The sequence below is a fragment of the Triturus cristatus genome, chromosome 4_2, assembly GCF_964204655.1.
Source record: "Triturus cristatus chromosome 4_2, aTriCri1.1, whole genome shotgun sequence".
NCBI classification, from domain to species: Eukaryota; Metazoa; Chordata; class Amphibia; order Caudata; family Salamandridae; genus Triturus; species Triturus cristatus.
The window spans coordinates 208,167,477-208,179,482 of NC_140586.1; the positions used below are offsets into that span (position 1 = coordinate 208,167,477).

A 12,006-nucleotide genomic window follows, 5' to 3' on the forward strand; every position below is an offset into this window, starting at 1 on the left:
GTAAGGTAATACATTGAATTTTTTGCCAGCACGACAATTTCTTTGTCGTGAAGAAGTATGAGGGGCACGTAGTGTAAAGTAGAGTTTGCAAAGAATCAAGTGTAGGGCTTTGGCTTTAATGGGATGCTAATCCTCCGATGTAAAGGAAATATATATGCCCAGTATTATTAAATCTAGGCGAGCAGTACTGCATCCTCTTTATAATGTCCAGTGCCATTGTAGAAATTGATCCAATGTTATTTAAGCTGCTTTTTTGTTTATTTGCTAGGTTTGTTTTCACAGTCCTTTGCATGCTATGCAAGCTGTTAGAGAGGCCAGTTCTCCAGTGCTGGTTCTCGTCCTAGGGTCATCCATACCCGCGACTGTCACTGGGTGTAAAGTGTAAGCATCTAGGGACGATCTTATTGCAGGAAAGCCTTTCAGATTAGTAAGTCATGTATGTCCCACTGCTGATATTTCTGGTATGAATAGTTGCCTTTTCTTTTTCAGCTAAAACCTCATATCAACGGGCCGTTCACACCAGACCTGGCCAACCCTGTGTCTGAGGTGGGGACCATGGCAGAGGAGAAAGGCTGGCCTCTGGACATCAGAGTTGGTATGCTTTTTTCAACTCACTTAAAATATTTGTCAAGACCTGCATGGCAAAAGAAAGTGGAGGGTAAATAATGGTCTGTGTAATGAGCATAACATGCAATCAAGCACTGCAGTAGTTTCGCTCCCCTGAATTTACTGTTCCTTCCAAAACCACAGGTTTCTAAATTTGACTTATGTCCTTGAAGTGAGGGCTAGTGCTTGTAAGGAGGCTGATGGTGGTTGATTTAGAGCCATGCACTAATCAGACTGTGTGTAACAGGGGCTCTTAGAGCATTCATTCAAGTTAAATTGTAGCATTAGACCAAATCAGCCAAAAACTGGTTGAGAAAGGGTACAAGTGCCTGGGTAGGTTCACTCTTTTAAGGACTTTTAGATCCAGTGTTTCTATTCTCTTACTTCTCCCAATCAGCTGACTCCGACTTCTAATCTCTAATCCCACCCCATTATATTAAGCTGGTCATTGCAAACCTGAAACCTTTCTTACGTCCTTGTTCTCCACCTTAAAATTGGAGAAAAAAACTTTGTGTCCACTACCTGGCTCTATTTTATGAGGAATTTAGGAGGTCTTCTACCAGAAGCAAATTACATGGTAAGAGGTGGTATGTAGCAATAATTGATGGTGTAGTCGCCATCAAACTTAAACACTCTACTTTGCCCTAGTTCTTATACTTTGTAGCAAGGTATGGTATTTATTTGCTTTTGACCGGTCTCGCTCATACTTCCTTTTTAGGAATTTTATAGTTGCCATCAACAGACTCAACACTATGTACTGCGTGTCTTCTGCCTAAATTGGCATTTAAAAAAATTTATTATAACGTATAACATTTGTTTACTGTTGGCATTTTCATGCACTTTCATTATTAATTGCATTTTGATCACACTACCCCAAAGTTTCCAAAATTGAACCAAGACTTATGATGTTTCTTCTTGTGTTTCATACTGTCTTTTGATTTCCAATAGCTTTTCGTCACTGATGCTCAGTCTTGGGTCTTTCAATTAGAGAATGAACATTTTGATTCAAAGAAACCTTAAAATGCAGTTTAGTCAAGTACTTATTGGCCCTATACATTTGCAGTACTTGAACTATGAATATGTCCCAAAATGCTGTCATTGAGCACAGTAAGATAATTGATAAAACCTTGTAAAGTTGCTGGAAATTACCTCTAAAGTTTCCTTGATGCCCTAGTGCTTCAAAACATCCCTGAAATAGACCAAATCAACCTCGACTAAATATGCTCTCCCAGTTAGTCACAAAATATGCTTTTTTTGTCCCACAGTGAGAAAAGTGTCATCTTTCCTGGGCGTGATGGCATTGTGCATTTTTATGACCACGAAAGCCTGTCTCTACTTGACTACTTCAGGAATGTCTGGAGTATAGGTGGGATCAATATTCAAGCAATCGGGAGAAGATCACACTCTCTCCCAAAGCAAAACGGTCCCTGAAATGGTAGTGCTCACTGAAAAATCTTCAAGGGATGCCGTTTTATCAGGGTGTTCCCTCGGAGTCAGTATTAACAGATTTGTCTGTTATTTTGGGGAGCACATATGGATCACTTCCAAACCCAGTGAACTCCAAGGTAAATGACTTTTCACGTCACTCTCCTCGAGTGGTTCACCTACTGCTAAAGGCTTTTCTCCTGTCTTTGAAGTCGAAATCCCTGCTTTTTCAGACCGACAACACAACAACAATGTACTATTTGAACAAGCGAGGAGGAGCAAGGTCCAGTCCATTGCTTACCAAGCCTAGATAATTTGGAATTGGCTGATACACTTGAGAATCACTGCAACTCATCTTCCAGGAGCTCAAAATGTCCAAGCAGACTCCCTAAGCAGGGTTCTTCAGGAAAACCAGGAGTGGGATCATCACGACAAGTACGTACAAAGCCTCTTCAGCCTGTGGGGTACTCTTCACAGATTTATTCGCAATTGCGGGAAAGAAAAAAATGCCCAGAGACGCTGAGAAATGCCCTTTGGATTGAATGGTCCGGCAGATTTCTCTACACCTTTCCTTTGATTCCTCCTGATCCGATCAGGTCTCATTAAACTGTCTCATTCGGGAGCCAAAATGATCTTGATGCCTCCGGAGTGGCCACTACGGTGGGGCTTCACAGACCACACGTGAAGCTGCTTTGCAGACCGGCCCTTTCATGATTTTCGGAGGCCAGATGGTTCATCCCAATCTTTCCTTTTCAGGTCTCCCATAGGCAGCGCTTGCGCTGTCACTAAGAGACCTGCTGTATTCATGATATGGGCATTAAGCTCCGCCTATGTTATGCTCTTACCTTTTGTTGGCTCCTTGCAGACTCTTTCGGAATTCCTTTTATTTCATTGGTTTATATTGTTAGTGGTCTTTCCTTCTTCCTGTTTAGTACCGCCCTTTCTTCTATTGTTATCTCCCATGTGGACAGCCCCTGTTACGCGTGCCTTACTCGGCAGGGTTATTTAGAGAGCTTAAACTGCACCATTTTCTTTTTGTTGGCATGCCTCTGTTCCTTAATTGTTATGTTTACTTGGCTTCTGGCAGCTTCATTTGCCATGCCCTCCCACCCCACTGCTTGACCTCGCTTTTTTTTGTTTTTGTTTGTTCAATTGAAATGAGTGAAGCGCGGGCAGGAGATTAAGTGATTTGCCAAGAATTACATCTCACTGGATGTTGAGCCGATGCAGAGGCTCGAACACGGATCCCAAGCTCCCCAGTCGACAGCTTTGACTGCTGCACCACAAAGAAGGCATAGACTGACGAATGAAGTTTACTGGTAATTAATAGGATCATTCCATGCAATTTCCCAATGTAAAAAAAGAGTCCCTCTGCAGATTTTTAACACCAAATGCTTTTTTGAGAGACAAACCACTGTAGTGGAGCTGCTCTCCCAGATGTGTGGTTGCAGGGAGCCATTAATCAGGTGAATTGTGTAAAGCCTGCCAGAAGCTATCCTTTTTCATTGCGAGTTCTTTGTTGCGTCCGTGTGTGAACTGCACAAACAGCGTCTTCTGATAAGGTGCCTTGCTGGCATGCACCTTGTAAACTCAGCCAGGCGCAGGCGTGCACAGAGCACCACCTGCCACAGTCTTTCCCGACCACATCTGCTGCACCACATTTGACCCTTGATCCTTGCCACTGGAATCAAGCTAGCCTGGCTGATGAAGGGTGTTACCACATCATCTCCTTGTGTTTGCCACATTTGACCCTGGCAGTCCCCACAAGACTTGTGTAACTGAGGGGTCTGCACTGCTTGCAGGGCCGAGATTTATTCTCTAGCGTTCAAAGAGGTTGAACTAACAGCCATGCTGAGTGGGGCCTGCCCTTTCCCTATAGCAGCATAAAAGAAATGCCACCTGCCCAAATTTATGCTACCAGAAAGCAAATAATCTATCTGGCTGACCTAACGCTCTTTCCACTAGACTGAAAGCGGCTACAGCTGCTTTAATGAGGAATATTCCAATCGCTGAAATAGGTAAAGTGGCTATGTGGAGATCTGTTCACACTTTTACCAAACACGATTGTTTGGACTCCGATACTGGAGCAGATGCTCAAGTAGGACGGGGATCCCTGAGAAATTGATTTGCTTGATCTGGTCTGAGCATAGTCTGTTTCCTTTCCACCGCAGTGTCTGAGGATTGGCTTGCTACTCCATTCTGTGCTTATGACTATCAAAGGAGATCCCCCGAGACAGAAGGAATTGCTTCTTACCTGTAATCCTATTTTTTTCTCAGGGAAATATCCATTGAAGTAATAGGCAAGTTGCACCTTCCTCCCCGGTGGAAGTAACCAAATCTTATTGGACAATTTCCTCACCTAATACTTCCACTGTTTTGGTAGAAAAGAACGGAGGCAACTGCCATCTGCTGGGTATGATGGGAAACTGGTGAGCTATGAGCCCCTAAAGGCGCAGATGGTCTTTTCACATCTACATTATGACCTTCTGTGGGTCTCTACATTGTCCTATCCTCCTTCATCTTTCTCCTTTTAAAAGGTTTGTGAAAGAGTTTTATACAGTCAAATATCACAATCTCAGTTAATTTGCCAGCTTTTGTTATTGTTGCATATTTATCGCCCTTTTTTTAAATGTAATCTGAAGCAATTGGCCAATGTAGCCTTCCTTATAGGCTGCAAACATTAATGCCTTAAGTGTCTCTCCAGGCCTTACTGAAGAAAGGCGAACATCTACACTTATATTGTAAAGTAGTGCTCTGGGATCCCCGTACGTGGGTGTGACTATTCAGTGCTTGTGATTTAAATGGAAATTACTCTGAGAGAGAACTAGGATTACAGGTAAACCTTTTGTTATAGAATCGCATACTATCAGTGCACCGTCTTTTGAACTCGTAAAAGGTTTGTACATTGGAGTATGCTGTTAGCATTATTTCTTGCTTTTTGAAGTGCATAGAGGTGTTTTGGGAACTAAAGCACATTCAGGGTTTTTCCATTTGGAAGGTTCAAGCTGATTTTAAGGTACTTGAGTAAACGTCTAGACACTGCCTCCACTAAACCAGTCTGCCTCCTCTTCTACAGGTCTCATAGGCAGCTGTACCAACTCCAGCTACGAGGACATGGGACGTTCAGCTGCTGTGGCAAAGCAAGCCTTGGCACATGGGATTAAGTGCAAGTCCCAGTTCACCATCACCCCAGGCTCTGAGCAGATCAGAGCTACCATAGAGCGAGACGGATATGTGAGTTTATTTGCAGGGAGTGGAGGAGTGGCTGTATCTATTGGAACTGTCAGAGATTGGATTGTGGAGGGGGGTGGTTATGGCTGGCAGTGATGATAGGGCATATCCCTTGAAAAACAAAGGTGTATGAGAATGATACCTTTAATTTGTAAAATATGGAGAAGTGTTTAAGGTAGCCATGCTGGATTTTACATCCCATAGCAGAAGCACAAATTCAGATGCAAGGCAGGATAAAATTGTGAGCAGTGAAGGAGAGTAGGCTTCGAGTGGGATTAGAGGACACCTAAAATTACTTTTGGGAATAGGCGTTCAGGAGACCATAATTCATTGGAAAGGAGAAATATGATGGGAAGAGCAGACCAGCAGATAGCTGTAATGAGAGAAGTAGCTGTTGTTGGGAGGGGAAAAGTAGAGAGCAGCCAAGATGCCAGGCTGTAAGGAAACAGTGACGGGTAGATAGGACTACTTGGGTGCAGATATTGAAGTAAGGTACAAGAGGGATGGGGATCTTGAATGTAGTAACGCAGAAAGTGAGCAATGGAACACAGTGGTGGTAGAAGAAAAAGTGATAGGGTTCCCAAAAGGACTTCTCACTGCATTCTCAGGGGTAAAGTTACGGTGTGCCTTTCCTCCAACGCTTCTGTTAAAAGTGCCCTCATCCTGCACCGTCTGGCAGACCACAGATTAGGAGTGAGTGTTTGTGGACTAACTTCAGTGTGAAGCTGTCTCCAGGGAAGTGAAAATTAATGGCATCCGCCTGTGCAATGAAAACTTGTATTTTTATTTATGACATTTGATTTCCTTTTCTTGCAGGCCCAGATTCTGCGCGATGTGGGAGGTGTAGTACTGGCGAATGCCTGTGGCCCTTGCATTGGACAGTGGGACAGGTAGAATGTTGCACAGAAATATAAAAAACAGAGAAAAGACTGCCTAGATTGCTGTAAGGTGGCTGACAGATTTGCCAGTGTGTACATAACTGATTAGATGTGGAAAATATGGATCTGCTTTGCAACACTTGGTGGTTTTTGATAGGGGGCAATAGGGGAGGACTTTGGCATAATACAAAATGACCGTGTTTTAATTTTACCAAGTTATGTCTTCATGCTTTATTTAATCCATTCTTTTTACAGGTAAAAAGTGGGGAATCTTCAATAAAGAGGACATAATCCCATCACCCACGTGGTGGCATGCTTCATCATATGGGATCTCCTCTTAACCACACCTGGTGCGATTAAGGAGCTACTACTCCCAGCGTATGTCTAGGGGAGGAGCTCGCGGATGTTTTAACTATACAAGAAGGACTAGATCTCCTAAAGATCAATGAAGATAGCCTGGGTAAGGTGAAAAATGAAGTGCAGTGTAAGAAAAACGCGATATAAAATTGATTACAGGGAAAAAAATGATTTAATGAAGATCTCCCGGTGCCAACATTAAAAGAACAGTAGTAGCGTGGTCTAAACGAAATTGCGAGCGCGCATACAATAAACCAAACAAAGGTCTACATGTTTCAGCCAATACAGATCAAAAGATTGTGATCATGGCTTTCTTCAGGACCATACATAAACTACTGCAGCTAAATCTTAGTGCCTAAATCACTAATACATGTAAATGTCACAAATTGTATTAAATAAGAACGATACAACCAACTGTGTACCTGACTGTTGATTCTATTGTATAGAGCACTACAGGACAAGAAGATAGGTACCTGTAAAAAAATAACAAAAAACATAAGACAAGTGAGAAATATTCCCAGCCAGATAGTGTAGACCACACAGCTTTAAATCCAACATCTCCAACTTGTGCCAAACAACTCTTGGCAGATCTTACCCGTGTTAAATCGGGACTACCGCCTGCCGCTCCTGGTCACAACTCAGGGCGTGAGGCAACGCTTTGTGAAAGATAAAATAAACTGATATAGTGGGGGTCATACGCAGTGATGATAAGTACAACAAGTGTATTAATGATTTTATCAACACTGCATGTTGCTCGTAATGATCCCTAGAAAGGGATCAAAGTGGCCACTAAAGAACTCTGTTGTCACGTGAATAGTGCTCTCACATCTAGTCACTACACAGTAGCTCGTAGTTGTTATATAATTGGGGCCAAATAATCATGCATAACGGGCTGAATGGCCACCTGCTGGATAGATAAAATAGCTAATCTTCCCAAGGAAGGGTTACAACTGCTTAAAGGCCGTTAAATACAAGAAGCGCCTCTAATTGGAGTGTTAGAAACAGTCCCATTCTAACATAACAAATGTGTAACCAGATCGTAGTGACCTACCAGAAAGCAGTACACGACGGGTGTCTAGTTGCATATAAATGTGTAGCGATAGCAGGACTCCTTACCTCTCCGTCGTTACCCCGGGCTTCCTTCCAGGTTGCTTCAAGCGGTAACCGTAGGGCCGGGGAACACGGAAATAAATACTTCCAAAACGCCAACACGCTAGTGCTACTATGCGTGATGTCAATACGCTCGGACTGCTTGCCAATGCCAATCAAGGCAGCTGTTGATGACATAGCTCTAATTGGTGGAAAGATGGGAAATGTAGTAAACAAACACGGCTGCATTTAACGAATGGACAGGCTACAATTGGCGCTCTTAGGTGTTGTACATAACCACACCAACGCGTAGAGCAACCCTTGAAGACTGAATAAATCGTGTCAGCAGCAGTCCACATACCGAATCACAGCAGATTAGACATAGATAAATCATCCCATCTTCAAAAATAATCAGGTTATACAAATCACTCCCTGGGATTGATAAAAGCGTGACTAAGAGGCAATCTCTGTCGTACAATAGTCACCGCTACTAGAGGTGTGCACGAACGTATAATTGTGAAACACGGTACCAGTTATTCATAAAAGTGAAAACAAAAGGATGTACTGCCCAAGAGTCATTTGTTATATGTACACAACCTGAAGATGAAATGAACTCAAATAAGGTCATAAAGTGTATACATACACATATACAAAATATGGTCAAGACTGATCTCATCAAACACCTCTCATTTTCAATAAAAACCTGATAGTTTTGGACAAAAAAACAGATCAGAAATAAGACAAAACCATACTCCAGACAAGAGATCAAACTCTCAACAAACTGGAACTCTACTTTGTACTTCTCCAAAAAAGGAGGAAGAAAGGAGAAGTAATAATCTATTGGAGAATTCTCACTAATCTATTGTAATAAAGTCCACGGTATGGCATCATTCAGACCAAATTGATCACTCCGTAACTTAAACACCCAACGCTGTTCTTTTTTGAACAGGAACTTAAACACATCAGTAACATGGCCAGGAATGCGGGTTTGTTCAAGTACAGTCCACAAGACCTGTTCAGGAGTATGATTACACTCCAAAAAATGATTGGTCAATCTAGTTGATGACTTCCTGCATCTAATGGTACTCTTATGCTCCATATTGCGTTGTTTAATCTTTCATGTGGTCATACCCACATAGTATTTGGGACAAGGACATGTGATTAGGTATATGACCTTATCACTGTTGCAATTAGTGTGTCGGAGCTGTTTCCATGGTTTCGACAAACCAATATCGATCTCAGTGGTATGTCTTGTTTGCAAACAAACCACACAGCTGCCACAGGGGTAGTGTTCCTGCACAGGCGGGAGATTCCACAAGGAATTGGGTATAGAAGGTGTTATGCTCCTGGGTCTAGTGTGGACTAGAGTCACGCAGATTAGTACGTCTTTTGAAAGAAAACAGTGGAAAAGCCAGTTTATCATTCCCAACATTGAGAATGCGCCAGTGTTTCCGTACAATTTTTTGGATCTGATTAGAAGAGGTGCTGAAGGTGTTGACAAAAGTCAATCTCTCAAGGGGAGCTTTTGGTACAGTAGCTTCTAACAGAGCTTCTCGTTGTTGTTGGCTGCTCGTTTAAATGATTGTCTTATCAGTCTAGATGGATAATTTCTAGAACGGAGGTTCTGTGATAGAACATCGGCATGCTTAATAAAGTCTTCATTGGTAGAACAGTTTCTCCTCAACCTAAGGAACTGACCAAAGGGCAAGCCTGCCCTGAGCCCTTTAGTATGGAAACTATCAAATTGGAGCAATGAGTTCCTTGACATAGGTTTAGTGTATAGTTCACTTCCCAGGCCTCCATCAGACGGGAAGATCCGGAGATCCAAGAATGACAGGTCCAATTTACTGAATTCCAAAGTGAAATTCAGGAAGTCGTTTTGATCATTGAGCCAGTGATGAAAAGCATTTAAGGTAATATCACCTCTCCATATGACCAAAATATCATCGATGTAACGTTTCCATACAATAATGGAACTCCGAAATGGATTGATTTCCGTGAGCACATGGTTCTGTTCGAAAAGATGGACATAGAGATTGGCCAGGCTGGGGGCGAAAACCCTGCCCATAAAAGTACCGGAAATCTGAAGATAAAACCGGTCTTCGAACTTATGGAAATTTTCCATCATTGCCAGCCTGGCGCACTCCATGATAAATGGAACCGGTGAACTCAACGGGTCAGTGCTGTCATCCAATAGCGATCTAATCGCTTCTAACGTATCCAACTGAGGGATACAGGTATACAGGGATTCTACATCGAAACGGACTAGATAGTCCGTTTCAATGTTAAAATCAATACATGGGAGGATGTTTAAAACATCCTTGGTATCCTGTAGGTTCGAGGCATGTGGGCTGCTGAATTCATATCTGTGCATAGATCGCCGCCTAGTGTTGGGTCCGGTTGATTGCACATTGTTGTCCTGGAAGAGTCTTCGAAGTATCCTGAGATGGGCATCCTCTCCATCCCCAGATTGTTTTTTTCCGCCATTGGGTTCGGATGCAACTATCTTAGCTCAACTTCGGAATACTTAGTTTTAGGCCAAAATGTGAGAAAGTGGGTTTCTGTTGCAGTAACCCCCCCTTTTTTTTGCCTAATAGCTGATGCACTTTCCCTTGTTGTGCCCTGGGCTCCTGCCAATCAGGTGCCCAGGGCCTATGTTCCTTCCTTAAAACACACAAAACTCCCAATTGGCAAACCCTGGCCACATGTCAGCCCCTGGTAAATGGTACCCTAGGTACCCAGGGCCTTGTGACCAGGGAAGGCCTCTAAGGGCTGCAGCACTCATTGTGCCACCCTTAGAGGCCCTGTACCCTTACACACACACACTGCCTTTGCAGGCTGAGTGTCTGGGTGCAGGACAAAACAAAGAGTCGACATGGCACACATCTCTGTGTGCCATGCCCATTACCTATACTGCCAAGGCATATGTCAGCCACCCCTCTGGCTGGGTGCCTTATGCCTATGGTGTGGGCACAGGAGCAGGAGCCCTGTGCCCCTACAGTACCCAGGTCCATTCCTGGGCACTGTAAGTACAGTGCTGCCTTTTACAAGTACATGGTGCTGAGAGCTCGTCAAACACGAACTCCACAGCACCATAAGGGCAACACTGAAGACTGGGAAGTTTGGTATCAAACTTCTCAGCACATTAAACCCACACTGATGCCAGTGTGGGATTTAATGTACTAAGCACCCCAGAGGGCATCTTAGAGATGCCCCCTTACAGCTAACCTACAATCCACGTCTGCTCTGAGGCTGCCCAGGCTGCCACACAGCAGACACGTTGCTGGACCCCTGGGTGGGAGAGCCCCTGCTCTCCCGGGCCTGCAACAATGCACATCCTGGGTGAGGTGAGAAATCTCCTCCCCCAGGATGAGCAAAGGGAAGCTTCAAAGGCATGCCGCCAGTTGGAGTTTCCCCAGGCCACTGCAACCCCCCACTCTGGCAGGAAGCTTGGCCGGAAACCCCATACAAGGACAGGGGATGTGCCAGCCTGCCCACCCCACCCCTCAGGTGGGGGAGGCGAGGTGAAGCACATCTCCGGGCTCTCGCCATCTTGAAGATGGGAGGCCCTACCCTATCAGGATTAGGCTACTGCCCTCCTCCCACAGGAGAGAGGCAGGATAGGGGGTGTACCCACCCCAGGACAAGGACCCATTGGTCCCTGGCCTTCACCTACCTGTAACGCCCCTAAATCTAGTATTTAGGGGCCCCCTGAACCTTCCTTCCCCAGATTCCAGATAGAAACCTACAAGAAGAGCAAGAAGAAAAAAGACCTGCCCTGCAGCTGCTAAAAAGAGGAAGACACCAACTGCTTTGGCCCCAGCCCTACCGGCCTGTCGACCCTCGAACCTGCTCCTGCTCCAGCGCGGCATCTCTTGTGGCCAGCAACCTCAAAAACCCCGGAGGACCTGGCTACCTTTGACCTCTGATTCCCTGGGACTCCCATGAGTAGAGGCTCTACTCGAGAAACCTATTCCTAACTCCTGGCAGCAGCCCGGAACCGCGGACCCAACACACTCTGCACCAGCCAAGCCTGGCCAGTGCCGGAGTGGACAAAGACCCTGAGGACGACCCCACGGCGACTGTGACCCCGAGTCCGGCACCCAAGGACCCCCCTCGACATCCTGGACGAAGCCTGCAGCCTCAGAACCGAGTGCCACCCCAGCCGCGATCAACCAGAGGGTAAGATTCCCGACGTCAAAAGGCACCCCTGCACCCGGCGCCCTGCGGCCCCCTGTGCCCAATCCCGGGGTACCCACCTAACCTACAACTACCCAACTTACCCCTCGAAGTGGTGGTGGCACCGGAAACATCCTCGTCCCCGAGCCTGCAGCCTTTTTCCAAACCGGAACATTCCCATTGACTTCCATTGAGCGCCCGAAGGCTCAAAAGCACCCTGCACCCAGCCGCCCGAGTGGCC

General features: G+C 45.0%; 1 protein-coding gene across 1 annotated transcript in view; it reads left to right on the forward strand.

The window, feature by feature from the left end:
• Window positions 1-12,006, forward strand: part of ACO2 (aconitase 2) — a 392,352-nt gene that overhangs the window by 228,174 nt on the left and 152,172 nt on the right. Inside the window, exons 9-11 of the mRNA XM_085601209.1 lie at window positions 490-595; window positions 5,108-5,265; window positions 6,079-6,152. Coding sequence (XP_085457335.1) covers window positions 490-595; window positions 5,108-5,265; window positions 6,079-6,152 — 338 coding nt within the window. The remainder of the gene's footprint in view (window positions 1-489; window positions 596-5,107; window positions 5,266-6,078; window positions 6,153-12,006) is intronic.